Genomic DNA, 16,701 nt, shown 5'->3' on the forward strand with positions numbered 1-16,701 from the left:
GGAACATTGCAACCACAGACTGCACCTTAGCTACGACAGTTCAAGCGTAAACACTTTGTGTGTGTCAATATAACACTGTTGCCAGTGGACCCCAAATCCTTGGAGCAGCTGAGTCTTTCGGAGTCAAAGATAATGGCGATTTATTGCATTGCCAGGCTTTTCTCTCACCCCCCACACAACCCGCTCTCCTTCGCCCCCCTCCCCTGCCTCGCTCAAACCGATTAAAATTAAGCCGTAAACATGTGAGGGCAGAATTAGCACATTTAGCGAGCCTTCTCTCCCACATCCCATTTTCGCTTCGAAGCGGCTGATCCCCGCAGCCGAACGCGGGTGCAATTTTAATGACGAGGCCCGTTTTTGAAGTCCAGATGAAAAACGCGTCGCCTGCCGTTTGTGGCGGCGCTAGATACGGCGAGGCCGGGTCGGCCGTGATTGGAGGGGCACCGTAGACTTGGACTCTGGGCTCTTCGATAGGATCGGTGTCATTTTCCTCTCCACGATAAGACACCTCGCTGACAAGGCCCGATTAGGAAAGAAGAAAATCATTATTGCACAGCCTTTCATCCGCCAGGGGGTTTGGTGATAAACAGCTCACCCGTGGGTAGATTTATAGAGCAAAAAAAAAAACCTATATCGTTATAAAGTTATAGTGCTCACTCCAACACACACACACACAGTTTTGCAGTATGTATCTTGTCTAGCAACATATGGGAAAAAAAAAAATGCATGAAAGAAGTAAACAACTCGTCCATCGCAAGAATAAGACAAACGTCTAACTAAGAAAAACCATTCCAGTTGAAATATCTCGCCTTCCGAGCCAAAACTCGAGGCTTTTAAATATTCAGCCCTTGTGGCTCAGCTCCATTAAATCAAGCAATTATCAAATAATGGCATATTCTTTTTGAAACACAACATTCAGATTTAATCACACTACAAAATCTGAGTTATTTTCTGCATTATACCTTAAGGAAATCTGTCTAACCCGATTGATTTTCTTTAGAGAGCTTTGTGTTGAAACATTTAAATAAAAGGATAAAAGGATCAGCATCATTCGGAAAGGATGACACTGACAGATAAACACTGCAAGTTGAAAGAAGAGTGTTAAAAAAAAAAGCAAAAAAAAACCTATGCATAAAGGAACAAACAGTTAAGACTGTAATGTATCTACTTAAACACTGAACAGGTTTGCACAGGATAATCTAGGGCAGATGTATGTACACATGTACAGTACAACGAAATGTTATTTTCTGCATATCCCAGGTAGGTATCAGAGTGTGGGGTCAGTCATAGTATGGCGCCCCTAAAGCTGAAAGGGTTAAGGGCTCTGCTCAAGGGCTCAACAGCAGCCAAATGGCAAAGCTGGGATTCACACCAACAACCTTCCAGTAGGTAAGTCACAAGAACTTTAATGCCATTTTAAAAACTCTTTCAATTCTCATATGGAATAACAAAAAGGTCTTTCAAATGTGAGAAGCTGGTTCAACAGTTGTTACAGTGAGTTGTTGAGGTTACAATGAGAATATCAGCAATATTCCAGCCACATTTCATTACATGCACTCCCATCTTGCTCATTTTTCAATATAAAAGCCTGTCGTAAATGGTAGCTGTGTAATTCAACTGCATGAAGAAAGAAAAACACCAGATTTATTAAAAGTTACACAATCTTAAAGTTCTGGCCAAAACATTGTTCAAAATTGATTACTTTTATTTTATTTTATTTCTATTACTTTTATTATTGCTGTTGTTTCTTTTCCATTTTCATTCAGCTGATCGCTTATTTATAAGTGGCTACAGCTGATCTTTCTGGTCTGTATACTTGATTTGGCACAGGGACCGGCACTGAGAGTGCACCTCCCAATGGCTAGGCTGTCTGGCCATCACCTCTTCTCAGATATAGCCAATGATGTCTGTGTAGATGCCCCATCGGCCGATAACACCTCTGAGGTTCGAACCCCTGGATCTCAGTGGTAGTGGGCTAGCATGATTTACCACTGCGCAACACAAGCACCTGATTAAGGATGACAATAATATTTCCATTTAACTTATTTAAAATCAAAGAAAAAATTAAGAAACAAATAGAAAAATAATGAAAAAAAGAAAGAAAAACAAAGAAGGAAAAACAAATCAAAAAGAAAAAGAAAGAAGGAAAATCAAAACAAAGAAAAAGAAAGAAGGAAAATCAAAGCAAAAAGAAAAAAGAAATAGAAAGACAACTAAAGAAAAAAAACAAAAAAGGGAGGGAGGAAGGAAGGAAGGAAGGAAGGAAGGAAGGAAGGAAGGAAGGAAGGAAAATCAAAGAAAAAAAAAGAAATATGGGAAAACAAAAGAGGTAGAAAGAAAGAAATAGAAAGACAGAAAAAGAAAGAGAAAAAGGAAAATCAAAGAAAAAAGAAAGAAATAGAGGAAAACAATAGAGGGAGAAAAAGAGAGAAAAACAAAAAAAGAAAGAAAATCAAAGACAAAAGAATAACAGAAACAGAAAGAAAAATAAATAAATAAAAAGACAAAAGAATGACAGAAACAGAAAGAAAAAGAAAAAAAGAAAAAAAAGAGAAAGAAAGAAATAAAAAGAAACAAGAAAGGAAAAAAAAATAAATAATAAAAAATAGAAAGCAAAAGTAAAAAAAGACAGCAAAAAGACAGCAAAAAGAAAGAAAAAGAAAAATAAAGAGAAAGAAAAAAGAAAAAAGAAAAAAGGAAAATCAAAGAAAAAAGAACAAAGAAAAAAGAGCAAAAAAGGAAAAAAGAAAGAAAGAAAAAGAAAGAGAAAAAAAGAAAGAAAGAAAGAAAGAAAGAAAGGAGGATAATATATAAAGACGGTGAGAGACAGACAAGTGCATGTATAGTACTTTGACCCTCTAATACCTACAGACCAACACAGCAAGTCTCAAAGCCATGCTCAGAATTAAAAGTGAGCAGCTTTGTAATGTTTACCAAATATAATTATTTCACTTCCGAGCATCAGTTATTTCTTTATTTATTTCTATCCTGACACACTTGGCTTTTGCGTAAAGCCCTTACTGATGACACCGCTTCCCCCCTACGCTTGTGCTTTTAATACCAGCAGAAAAAAATCAAACCGCTCTAAAACAAATTGATGTACTCTTTAATATAGTCGTCACATCATCACAGGGTCCTCGCGTCTGCCTTGGTGACAACTGCAGGGCTGCTTAGCTTAGCCGCCATGCCTGATGCTTTGTTGATCGCTTCAATGATTTATCACAAAAAAGAAAGAGAGAGAGAGAGAGAGCAGGAGGACGCGAGAGAGAGGACGAGAGAGGCTCTGGATTGAGTCATTGGCACCTTTGATTGACAAGGCCTAATCAGCTTATCTGGGTGCTAATAAAGTTGATGACCTGTGGAGCTGCCTTCTACCTGGCTCTGCGTGAACTTTGGACCCCAGCGTGGGCCCCAGGCGCTGCAGCCCGGCTCCCTCTGCTTATCTAAACGTTGCTGAAATCAATCCCTAATGAGCTGGCTTCATTTTGCCCCATCGATCTGATCTAGAGCAGACACGGCTGCGGTGCCATGCACTCGTCCTCACGGGTCATGATCAACCTTAAGCTTCTCTTAAGTCGAATTCTGTTTATTTTATCTAGAGCTGCATGATTAATAGCGTTTTAGGAATCCACATGATTTTACACCCTCGATGAATCCAATAATTGATTGTGGTGCTGGTGAATTTCAAGTTAGCTAACCTGCTAATCAGATTTCTAGACATTAATCAGATTTGAAAATTGACTATGGGGCATTAAATCAAGTGTACCTCTTGTATGACCAAGTTCTCATTTGACTGTAATTTTGTTAATCTCCCCCTTGCTCCTCCATGAGCCCTTCCTGACACAATCCCTTCTTCTTTTATCAGGGCCTGGGACCCGCACTAGGTGCACCTTCCAATGGCTATGCTTTTCGGTCTTTTTGGTCCTGACCTGATCAGCCAATATTGACAAGTAGTGCACTAATGTATCTAGTTGTATATTTCAATGTATTTTACTGCTGTGCCAACCAAGCACCCTGATTCTAATTTTGTAAATATTTCATAACAAAAGATGACCAGTAAAACTGATTTTAATATTAATCAAGATTCCTAACATTCTTATTTCATAATTAAGCACAATTACAAGGGTTCTTTAAAAGGTTTACGTACTTTTTTAAACTCTATTTATTAAGAATTTTAAAAACAAATTACTTTTCTACATAGTCACCTTTGCAATGCATTTTTCCAGCACTGTACCATTTTAAAGCCATCAGCAAAAATGTGTTTGGTTAAGCTTGTAGCCACTGATGCATAGCAACTTTCACATCATCACATGAAAATCTTCTTCCCCTTAAAGCTTCTTTAAGCGTTCAGAAAGGTGGAAATCAGATGGCGCTAAATCCGGACTACAAGCTCTCTCTCAGTCTCTCAGACACGACCAATTACTACTCACCCCACCCTCACAGTTTCCAACCAGAATATAAAAGTGCGAAAACTTTTTGAAGATCCCTTGTACATACACTGATCAGGCATAACATTATGACCACTTTCCTAATACTGTGTTGGTCCACCTGTTGCTGCCAAAACAGACCTGCAACTGTGATGCTCTGTGTATTCTGACACCTTTCTATCAGAACCAGCATTAACTTCTTTAGCAATTTGAGCTACAGTAGCTCGTCTGTTGGATCGGACCACACGGGCCAGCCTTCGCTCCCCACGTGCATCAATGAGCCTTGGCCGCCCATTTACCACTGTTCCTTCCTTGGTGTACTATGTGGCCCTTGTCAAACTCACTCAAATCCTTACGCTTGCCCATTCTTCCTGCTTCTAACACATCAACTTTGAGGATAAAATGTTCACTTGCTGCCTAATATATCCCACCCATTAACAGGTGCCGTGATGAAGAGATAATCAGTGTTATTCACTTCACCTGTCAGTGGTCATAATGTTATGCCTTGTCAATGTATATTTTACATTATATATTTTGTCCCACCAAGAACATAATGCTTAAAAATTATTTCTTTGCATTTCTTAGTTTCTTGAGACTATACCAACAACAACAAATAATATTTTTAACTAGTACACACTATTTTTTATGAGCCTCTTTTATGAACAGTTAAGATGATCACAAAAATGATGCAGCTTTAATGTATGATTTTTTTAGCTGCTAGCTTCAAGTTGACATATAGGTTAGAAAGGCTGATTGGTTAAAACTACCTACCAATATTTTTGAGTTTAACACACATCAACCAAGGTGTAGGTACGGCCCAAACAAGATTATTTAAAGTATTATTTAAGTATTTAGACTCAAAGTAAATTCAAGCAAATGGCTAAGCAGACCATTAAAGGGTTAAATATACAGTAGCCACAGTATCACATTAGTGTCTCTCCTTACAAAAACCTGCTTTTGTTTATGAAAGTCAAAGCACTTAGTGTTGCAACTTGTGCTGTAACAACAATCATTTTACGTCGTGTTTGTTTGGGTTTCTCTATTCAAATGAATAGCTGAAAATAGCATCAGAAGCTGCCCCAGTCAAAACACAGACGCTGCTCCAGTCAAAATAAAATCTACGTATTTCTCCTAACTGACAAATAAGAATTCAAATTGTGCAATGCAGTCCCTATAAAAATTTCTATCTAATTACGTGTTGATTTAGTAAACACTTTTACCACAAGAATCTTTAACTACCTTCATTACTTATACACTCACATAAAAAAAGAAAAAAAAACACGAGCTTCTTTGATTATAGATTCATTTGGTGCACTTAGACTCTGGGCTGTTCCCGATTGAAATTTCTTTAATTTGGCTACTTCATTTTTTCCTCTGAGGCTCCCGGCTTACTTCCGACTGCCTCGCCTCTGCTTTAAAGTGGGTGCCCTTCGCCTAATGACATCCCATACTTTATTTATAAGACAAACAGGGGTAAATAGCTCTGCATGTCCAGAGTACACTCTTAATATTTCTCAAAGGGTATGGAGCGATCCTGACACAACACTGGGACTGATCACACCAAACGCTCCTCCATCTACTTCCATGGCGAAGCTTTCCAAACAAGCAAATAATTTCTATCCACGCTACATCTAGCATTTTAAATCACTGCGTTTTGTTCTTAAGGTACGGTGCTACACTTTGGACTAACACTAAGGCAGCAGCTGGGTTTGTTTAAACAATAATTGCATTATTAATTGACCTCTTTTCATTTCTCTCTTAGGACATATTAGTGCCAATTATGTCAGAAAATTAAAGAAAACATTACACAGAAGGAACTAGAGTAAAACACAAGATAGTTTACAAGACAGAACTTTAATTAGAGAAAAAAGGTTACGCAACAGGTATATCACCCTACTGAAAAATGAATCGTCACACTGGCTACTCAATCTCTACAGGATGGATAGATAGATGTACATGTACTGGATGGATGGATGGATGGGTGGGTAGGCAGGCAGACAGACAGACAGACAGACAGATAAAAACAACCGGATCGTACTGGATCAAACAACAACATCTAAAGAACTGCAGACTACCTAGCCACAGCTATGGTGTTTAAAACGAAATAATTAATTCACCTACATGACCTGGCATATTTTCAAATAAGACTTTAGGGTCTCATACTTAAACCAGGTAAGCAAGCAGGGCTAAAACCTATCTAACACTGCATGTTACTAAATGGACACACATACCGACTGGAATAATCCATTCCTGGCCTAAAAACAACAGTTAACTATTACATATGCACAATGTGCAAATCCATTAGAGTAAAGTTTAAGATGTGTAATGATAAACACCAAAGACTGGCATTACCATGGAACACACCCTGCAGGATAGACAGTTTAACAATTAGTACAGATAAAAGTGGAGTAAAAAAGCTCTGGAGAAATGCCACCACACATCCACAAGTAATTAAGCCAAAGTAATCTAGTTAGTGTGATTTATTAAGAATGTTACACCCACACAGATCATAGTGCAGCCTGGTATATAGACTGTAAAATGTAATATAATAATAAAATAATAGTGTTTTAACTGAGGGGGCAGGTACTGGACTTGAAAATCAGTTTTAGTACAGACTTTGACTCTTTACCTACCTTCACCAAGCTGTCAAATATCTGGACATAAATAAAAGTGACGCCTATTTACTGTCCTAATATGCAAGAGAGTCTCATTTAGTCTGAATCAATAGTCATCTCAGTTTTCACCTTATTTACTAGTGGTTTTTTTTTTCAATATTTGGCATGATGCTGCTGGCTTTATATTTTTGACTACAGTGCCATTCTCCACCCAGCGTCGATCTGGTGTTTTTTTTTTGTTTTGTTTTTTAAATCACACGTTGCCACGTTATTAGTGTTATGATCACTGCAGGGCTGAGAATTGTCCACCAACCAAATAACATCTTGGCGTTAGTAACAATTACGCTACAATCAGTAATTGTATTTTAGTCAGTAAAAGTTTTTTTATTTGAATATTTATTTGGGTTTTAACCCTTTGATGCACAACCTGGGTCAAAAGTGACCCAACTGAGTTTTTATTTTCTATATCTTTGCAATGAATTAATTTTGTCATTCAAGCTTCAATGAATTCCTCAATTAACTTGTCACTTAATCACAAATCCTTATTTCAGTTTTATATTTTTTACTTTTTTAATAAAAATCATTTTTGTATCACTACCCTCCTAATGCACAACATGGGTCAAAAATTACGCTTGTGTATTTACTATGGAATTTGACAGGAACTACTGACATTTGTAAGTTTTTGTAGTCAAAATCATATTTATTGATCTTTTGAAAGACAACCAAAGATTAGGCCCTTGAATCTTGAATATGTCCAATACTATTTGCTTGCTAGCTGTTTACATATTCTAGTATAGATAGCTTTTATTAGCTAAGACAGTAAATACATGAATAACTGACTAATGTGCATATGAAAATATTCTTGAATGGATGAATATGGGTAATTTTCCACCCATGTTGTGCATTAGAAGGGGTTTGCTTAGCTTGTGCATCAAAGGGTTAATGCCATGTTTAACATATATGTGTCATTTAATGGCAGAAACAGCTATTATGTTACTGTCAGTTTATTTTATCTAGTCTTTATATTGTGGTCCATTTTATATTTTCATTTCTATTTTGTATGGCTGCAAGGTAGGTTAAAACTGTTCTTGTGCTGACTTGTGTAAGAGTTTCATTTATGGTTTCAAGCATGTGTACTTGTTGTCTTTCCGTGGTGTATTTGGGGCATTCTATTAAAACGTGTTTTAGTGTAATAAATACAGTATCTGGCAGATATGACATGTTGGGGGGTTTTCTCCTTTTATCAGGTGTTGGTGGGTTACTCTGGTGTGGCCGATTCTGCACCTTGTGTGTATGATCTGGTCTATGCGCTGTCCCTGGTGTGTTCTTGGTTTACTGTCAATATTTGGGTGTATTTCACAGGGTTTGTTGGTGGTCTGAGTGTTCCATTCAGTTTGCCATTTTTGCTTGATGTAAATATTTACATGTGGTTTTAAATCTGTTGAGATTTTAATGTGTCATATTTTGTCTTGTTTTTCATCTGGGTTTTTATTTGATTAAAAGAGGTAGGTTGAAAAACTCATATTACATAGGGAGCAAATGTCATACATTACACACAGGGAGGCCTAGTCATTTATTGTACTGATTAAGTAAAAATGTTATGTTGGGTATGTTATCTGACTTATGTATTTATTTTACAGACAGTTAAATACACTGTTTTGTTTCCAAGGTTCAGCTGCCCAACCAAATCTGGGGTCACCACAGCGATTATTCTGGCCAGCATACTATGACATGGCACAGTTTTTACACCGGATGCCCTTTCTGACACAACACTTTTTTTTATTTTTTTTATCTGGGCTTGGGACCGGCACTAAGAGTGCACTGACAGGTGCACCTCCCAATAGCTAGGCTGTTTAACCACCCCCACTTTAGACACAGCCAATCATGTTTGTATAGATGTAGACACCAGACCATGAGATTGTTAAATATGATTTTGCTGAAATTGTTGCTTTGATGCTGTAACAGCTTTTACTTTTTTAGTGTGTATGAGGGAATTTGTGCCCATTTAGTAAAAAGAGCTTGATAAAAAGGAATGTCTTTATTTGTCAAATATACATACGCAGGTGTACAGTACAACAAAATTCTTTTTTATGCATATTTCAGGTCGTTTTTTGGAAGCTGGGGTCAGAGCACAGGGTCAGCCATTGTACGGCGCCCCTGGAGCAGAGAGTTTTAAGGGCCTTGCTCAAGGGCCCAACAGTGGCTAACTATAATTGACTTTTTAGCAAAAGAAGTGGCTAAACACATGAATCAAAAAACGATCAGAGGTGTCCACATACTTTCAACCATATAGCATATATTCTGAAAATGTATTTCTGAAAAGACTGTTCGTGTTCTTAAATACATGATTATAAAGCTAGAGCAGGGTAGTAGGTGCAGCAGTATTGGTACATTGTGCGTAAGTAAACCCACATGGCATGAGCAGGCTCATCGCTCAGCCTCAGTACCTCAAGGTCAGTTCTGCTCTTCAGTTCACCAGCAACACCAGCTGCTCGGGTACCAGGCAGTTCTCCCCACCATTGGGCGAGTACATTTGGTAGCTGTGTCACCGAGCGGCAGGCGTATGTGTCTCGGTCAAAGGGCTTGAGCACCAGCGTAAGGAGGTCAGGGATTAGCCGCTCTAGCCTGCGCTACTCCATCATGGTCCAGTTAACAGAAAGCAGAGCTGGGCAAACATTGTTCAGCGCTCATAGCACACACGGAAGGGGGAAACGGATGGGTTTGTGGGTTTCAGGAACACCCAGAACACAGGAGCAGTCCTTTAAGAGAAAATGTAACCTCAAGAGGAGGTGCATGGGTCGCGACCCACCCAGAGAAATGGGTCTCAGAAAAAATTAATCAATAAATGAACATTCAAGTAAAAACAACATGAACTTATACGCAGTAAAAATCATGAACAAATGGTGGATTGCTTGAAAAACCCCGGATAGAGCCAATGACCCCAGCCATGGTTCGGACCAGCAAAGCAAAGACTCAAACGAGCACACTAAGGTCAGAAAATAAAAAAAATAAAACTAAGAAATCATCGCACGATAAACAGAAAGCAATAAAAGACTGATATACACTGGATACACACTGGACTGAGAATAGTCCACCAACCAAAAATATTCAGCCAACAGCGCCCGTGGGCAGCATCTTGTGACCACTGATGAAGGTCTAGAAGATGACCAACTCAAACAGCAGCAATAGATGAGCGATCTTCTCTGACTTTATATCTACAAGGTGGACCAACTAGGTAAGAGTGTCTAATAGAGTGGACAGTGAGTGGACATGGTATTTAAAAACTCCAGCAGCGCTGCTGTGTCTGATCCACTCATACCAGCACAACACACACTAACACACCACCACCATGTCAGTGTCACTGCAGTGCTGAGAATGATCCACCACTTAAATAATACCTGCTCTATGGTGGTCCTGTGGGGGTTCTGACCATTGAAGAACAGGGTGAAAGCAGGCTAACAAGGTATGTAGAAAAACAGATGGACTACAGTCAGTAATTGTAGAACTACAAAGTGCTTTTATATGGCAAGTGGAGCTGATAAAATAGACAGTGTGTGTAGAAACAAGGAGGTGGTTTTAATATTATGGCTGATCGGTGTAAGGTGGGTAAAGATGAGTGCAAACATGCTGTAAGAAGCCTGGAATGATCTGAACTGAATGAAACAACATTTTTAAGCAGCAGATGCAGATTGTATTTATGAATTTGTGAGTTATTCTTACAAAACATCAAACACCAGTGGTCTGTGCAAACCGTTCTCGACCTGAATTATTAACACTGTCGACGTCGCACATAAGCTACTGTGCCATTATAGTGTAAATAAAAAAATTTAAAAAAAAAACTTTCAAAACTACAGCAGAAGCCAAAGAAAGCTGGTAGCTTCTTGAAGCAGGAGCTTTAATACGTCTCTGAGGAATACACCTCGGTTCAGTAACACAGTGACAGTATCAGGGGAGAAAAATAATAAGCCTACAGATTTAATCCACTTCAGATCTAAATGAGCTCATTTTCCTATATTTAAAGATAAAACTAAGCTTAAAATAGATATACCAGCAATCCGTGATGTTTTATTTAGAAACGGCTTATTAAAGGATCCCAGTTTTTGTTTTGGGTTTGAACGCACAAAATCGTGAGAGACAATCGGTTTATTTTAGACCCACAACCATAAACCCCCTTTCTAAATATTTCAACCAAAATAAATTCCCATTCCTCTCTCACACACAAACAGGGGTGGAAGCGTGGAAGATAAGGCTGTAAGTCTAGTTGCACCTAATACTAGATACATCTATGCACCTCGCTCTGCCTCGCCAGGCTTTGATGTCCTCCTGAAAATGTCATGAGTCGTCAAACCCCCCCCCCCCACCCCCATCTCCAACCCACGTAAGAGCGAGACGATTTGCTGTCGCTCATCCCCTACCCATAATGCCTACCGGTTTCCACCGCTATCTGGTAGCCAGCCTCCAGTCTCCGAGATGACCTTTCCAGCTTCTCTGTGTTGTCCAGCAGATGAGCTCTCTGAAACGAGCCAAAAGCAAAAAGAGAAAACAATGAAACGAGGGGAATGACAAACAGCTCCGACACAATTGAGACACATTTTTCCATCCTGTAATTGCATGATAAGAACGCTCTAGCATGTCAATTGTTCTATTCCGACCCAGCGTCTAGCAGAATTTTGATACGGATTTCTTTCACGCTACAAATTGGGCTGGAATGGTCGAACGCTAAAAGGCGAGGTTTACAGCCAAACAGCTTTTTTTTTTTTTAATTGAGGTTCCTCGGCACTCACAGGTTTGTTCTGTAGGTGTTCATCATTACAGGATCTCATTACCTCACATTCAGCACCGGGCCAAAGTTTAGCAGGGGAGGAAAGGCTAATTGAGCTATAATAAATTAGCACTTGGAGTCACCGATTAGCTAATATCTGTATCTTGGACCGGTTTGAGGTGCCTTGGTAAACCTCATTATGCACAAATATATTTCTGTTAATTCTGACACTTCAGGCATCAAACTGTGCAGCCTGTAAAAGACCTAATGCAAACATCCTTGACTGTATAGTAAATACTTTTGGAAGCATGGTGCTCGAGGTGGGTCATGGCATAACCATCATAACACCCTAAGACAGGATGTTTTGTCCATGATTTCTTACGCTTACTCTGTTCCCACTGTGGTTTACAAGGTAAAGCCGGGCGTCACGGTGGCTAAGTGGGTAGCACTGTCGCCTCACAGCAAGAAGGTCCTGGGTTCTTTCTGTCTCCCAGTGTCTGCATGGGGTTTCCTCCGGGTGCTCCGGTTTCCTCCCACAGTCCAAAGATGTGCAAGTGAGGTGAATTGGAGATACAAAATTGTCCATGACTGTGTTCTATATAACCCAGTGAACTGATGAACCTTGTGTAATGAGTAACTACCGTTTCTGTCATGAATGTAACCAAAGAGTGTAAAACATGACATTAAAATCCTAATAAACAAACAAACAAAATAAAGCCTCCACAAGGGGGTGTTTACGTACAGGTTTATTTAATTATTATTATTTTTCTCTGCAACCCATTTTTTTCTGACCTTAGATAAAATTCCTACTTCACAAACAGAAATTATGGCCACACACTGGAAGATGCACACATCAGGATTTGAAAATTATTTGAGACTTGTGTCCTTTAGTAGCTTGTGACTTCTCTATGCTCATATAAATAAGACTAGTTATACTACACCCACTAGACCCACCACCTGAGCAACCCTTAGTACACAGAAAAAGTCTAGGGAACTCAGATCATAGTAATGCCCAATTCAGAAACGTCACTTGGAGCCATTTCCAATCAACTTCAGGTCATAAGACTATCTGCACGAACGACTGTTTAGTAGTTGTAGCATCTGTTTTATTTTATTTTCTCTGCATGATAGTGTTATTGCTCATGGTAATGCAATGCAGATTTTTTTCCAGTTTTAGCAGCTTTTTATTCTAAAAATTTCCTTTCAGCATAAAGTGCCAGCTTGGGTTTTCTTTTCAATCGTGCCAAACAGACTACTGATCTATGTATAAACCCAATTTCCAATAAAGTTGGGACATCATGTAAAATGCAATAAAAAGAAAAATCTGTTGTGTGTTAATTCTCTTAAAGCTTTTAAAACCTTTCTTTCATTTAACTGGCAAAAGTAGACAGAAAAGAGTTCTGCATAACTTCATAGTATATTATACATTTGCAATAACAAATTCAGAATTTGATGTGTGGAACAAATTCATTAAAAAAAGTTGAGACAGTGGCAGGTTTACCACTGTGTTTTATATAATCTTTTCTATTAATCACATTTATTAAAGGTTTAGGAAGTAAGGATAGTAAATTCTTGCTTAATACAAAATTCCAGTCAGTTTCTCCTCTTTATGATGCACCATACATGTTCAAAATGAGACAGATCTGGACTGCAGGCAGGCTAGTAAAGCACATACACTCTGTTTCTATAAAGCAACACTGCTGCTTAATAAATGTTCTTTCTCTTTTTAATAAAACATGTATATTTAATTCAATTCTATGTACATCCCCATATTACTTTTCAAGGTGAGGGGTTTGAATATTTTTGTCTGCAACTGTATGCAAACATACATTTTGTGATTTACCCTTGATTGTAAGCTAAGTGCAAATTAATATGGATAAAAAAAATTACATTTATAATACAATTACACATATTTGTAGATTGTTTTACCCCCAATGTTTTAGTCTAAGATAAGGCTAGTTAACCACTAACACTTTACATGACCATATTTACCAAGGTTGCTAATCATTTGGGACCCAATGAATTACATGTATACAATAGTTTTAAATGTACTGTATAATAGGTAGGGATGTAACGATGCACCACAAGACAGTTAAAAATCGGTGTACATGTGCCACGATTCGAATCGGTTATTCCTTTAAAATGAATCGATATTCACTTTAAACAGCAGAGATCACTGGCGGTATTCACCTAGCTGGTTGACGGCACTTCACAAAGTTACCAGGTAGGGGATTTTCCAGCCAAATGTATTTATGTGAGGATATTTTCTTTTCTTTTTTTATTTCTTTTTTTTTTTTTTTTTTATTTATATAATGTTGGATTTGTTTTTTTTACACAATAAGTATTATTTGCCATAGTTTGTACCTACCTCAGAAATAAAAGGGCATTCATCATTTAGATAAATAAAAGATAAGCACAAATACAGGATTAAATTTTTTTTAAGAGAAATAATAAAAGGAAACTTTAAGAATGCTTACCCCTTCCCTCACACAACTCTTTACTATCCAAGATGTTCAATAAAGATGCTTCTGGCTTATCTCATTTAGAAGTGGTATTGCTTATTGATATAAAGGATGATGACTTTGGTTATAAGGTCACAGATAAGATTCCTTTCTGATCACAAGAGTTGTGGTGCATCATCCTATTCATTCAACTGATTCAGCTAAACCTTCCGGCAGATTATTTGCTGGCATATGAGGATTTTTATTTGTCTTCTTAGCCAGAATATGAGCATTCAGGTTTTTCAGACATGGCTTTGATTGTTGCAAATCCACTAAAATGCTGTTTATTCATGAAATCACACAGTAGCAAATGCTGTGATTAAAATGCTTGTTGGATTAACAAATTACAATTGAGAGAAATATTGAAATAGGACAAAATGCTGAAGCAACAAGTCCAAACTATGTGTCGGATTTACTGGCTTGTCTGCGGAGTTAATGTTTCCTTCTGTACAATCAATTTCTAGTTAAACTGTCAAAACAAGCTAATCAACCCGAGAAAATGAAATGAACAAAAAACAGAAATTCCACTTTGACAATCACAAGCAAGAGAAGTAAAAAAAAAAAAAAACCCTCGCTGAACTTTTTTTTGTTACTTTTCTCAGCTGACAGACGTCATTTAAAAATTGTGATAATACTTTTTAATAGTTGTGAGAGAGTGAGAAGAAAAGAGTATAAGAGTAAGAATGAGAGAGCGCGAGTGGGGAGTAAAAGATGGTAAAAAAAAAAGAAGGAGAAAGATGGGGGTGGTGTACACACAGGGAAAAGGGAGTCGGCTGTGCCTAATGAGCCCCTCTGGATCGGCGGAGATGGAGGGTACGTATTGACATGCGATGCTTAAGCTAATACGCGTAGACCACGGATGTGTGCCTGTGTGCCTGGGAGCGCGAGGCAGCCGGGGATACTGACAGAGCAGCTCGCTTCAAAGAGCTCTGGTGATTAGTATGTTATCATTACCATTCGAAACGTGATTTCCCTATTCCCTCTCGGCAAAGGTGACACGTCTCGGGGAGACGGCCAGCAGACTTGCGCGGTGAAAAGCCACTTCAAAGCCATTCCTTGAATTTCCCTGCCTTTTTTGCACTTGTTTCTCTTTCCCTCTGTGTCTTTTACAGCATAGGAGAGGGGGGTTTGGGGATGGAGCTTTCTACGGTGGGAGGGGATCGTTAGAATTATGCACTGGCGCTGAAAGCATACAGGAGCGTGCTGAGGGGTGAATGTGGCCACGAGAATACACTGACGACACTGCTCCGAAGTTCCTCTCGAAAACTGAGCTGGATGAAAGTACTAGCTGGGAGTCTAAAAGAGGAGAGAGGAGACTTACTGTATACTTTGCTCCATTAAGCACAGACATGGGCAATGTCATTGGTTAGAACACAGAGAAGTGCCAGGGTCTGGCTCTAAGTCACATGGAGGTTACCACAAGAATTCAGGCGGATGGTTTGTCCCTGCAGAAACCAGTGCAAACCAGTGGTAGTAGTGGTAGATCAGTGGTTATTTATTTATTAGGATTTTAACGTCATGTTTTACACTTGGTTACAGTCATGACAGAAACGGTAGTTACTCATTACACAAGATTCATCAGTTCACAAGTTTAATGTCAAACACATTCATGGACAATTTAGTATCTCCAATTCAACTCACTTGCATGTCTTTGGACTGTGGGAGGAAACCGGAGCTCCCGGTGGAAACCCACATAGACACAGGGAGAACATGCAAACTCCACAGAAAGGACCCGGAACACCCCACCTGGGGATCAAACCCAGAACTTTCTAGCTGTGAGGCAACAGTGCTACCCACTGAGCCACCGTGCCGCCCCAGCTCAGTGGTTAAAAGACTGGACTAGCAATCAAAAGCTTGCTGGTTTTAAGCCCCATTGCTATGCTGCCACGGTTGGACTCCTGAGCAATCACTTGGATTGTATTCTATCACGGTTGTACGTCGCTTCGAATAAAAGTGCACAATAAATGCTGTAAATGTTACATTTACATGTTTTTACATGTGTTATGGCTGATATGGCCCTCTAGGACTGGGACTATCCACCCAGTCCATCAACAAAAGCACAGAATTTCATGGTTTTCACTCATAGACATTTGTGGTGATCAGATATTTTTGGGTTGCTTTCATTCTGCCTCTCTCATGCAATCACTCAGGTTTGTTGATGGTGGAGAAAGTGGGCCCTATGTCCCAAATAAGCTTTCATGGCTGTGGTACCTCCTAGTTCTGCCTCCGCTGTTTTTGATGTAATAATTAAGTCACAGTTTTATGCTCTACTCTACACAACTAGCTTCTTATTTTTATTTTGTTCATACCATATTATGGGTCTAGTGTGAACCTTTTTTTACCAACCTAAGGCTGAAGTCTGTAGGTTTGAGTTTGGAAAGCCAACAATGCCATTC

The 16,701-nt window shown here is 38.8% G+C and overlaps 1 protein-coding gene across 6 annotated transcripts in view; it reads right to left on the reverse strand.

The window, feature by feature from the left end:
* vti1a (vesicle transport through interaction with t-SNAREs 1A) overlaps window positions 1-16,701 on the reverse strand; it is a 197,047-nt gene that overhangs the window by 143,591 nt on the left and 36,755 nt on the right. For all 6 annotated transcript variants that reach the window (XM_063003028.1, XM_063003027.1, XM_063003030.1 and 3 more), the window contains one exon: window positions 11,471-11,555. In XM_063003028.1, coding sequence (XP_062859098.1) covers window positions 11,471-11,555 — 85 coding nt within the window. The remainder of the gene's footprint in view (window positions 1-11,470; window positions 11,556-16,701) is intronic.

Source organism: Trichomycterus rosablanca, chromosome 10 (genome assembly GCF_030014385.1).
Source record: "Trichomycterus rosablanca isolate fTriRos1 chromosome 10, fTriRos1.hap1, whole genome shotgun sequence".
NCBI classification, from domain to species: domain Eukaryota; kingdom Metazoa; phylum Chordata; class Actinopteri; order Siluriformes; family Trichomycteridae; genus Trichomycterus; species Trichomycterus rosablanca.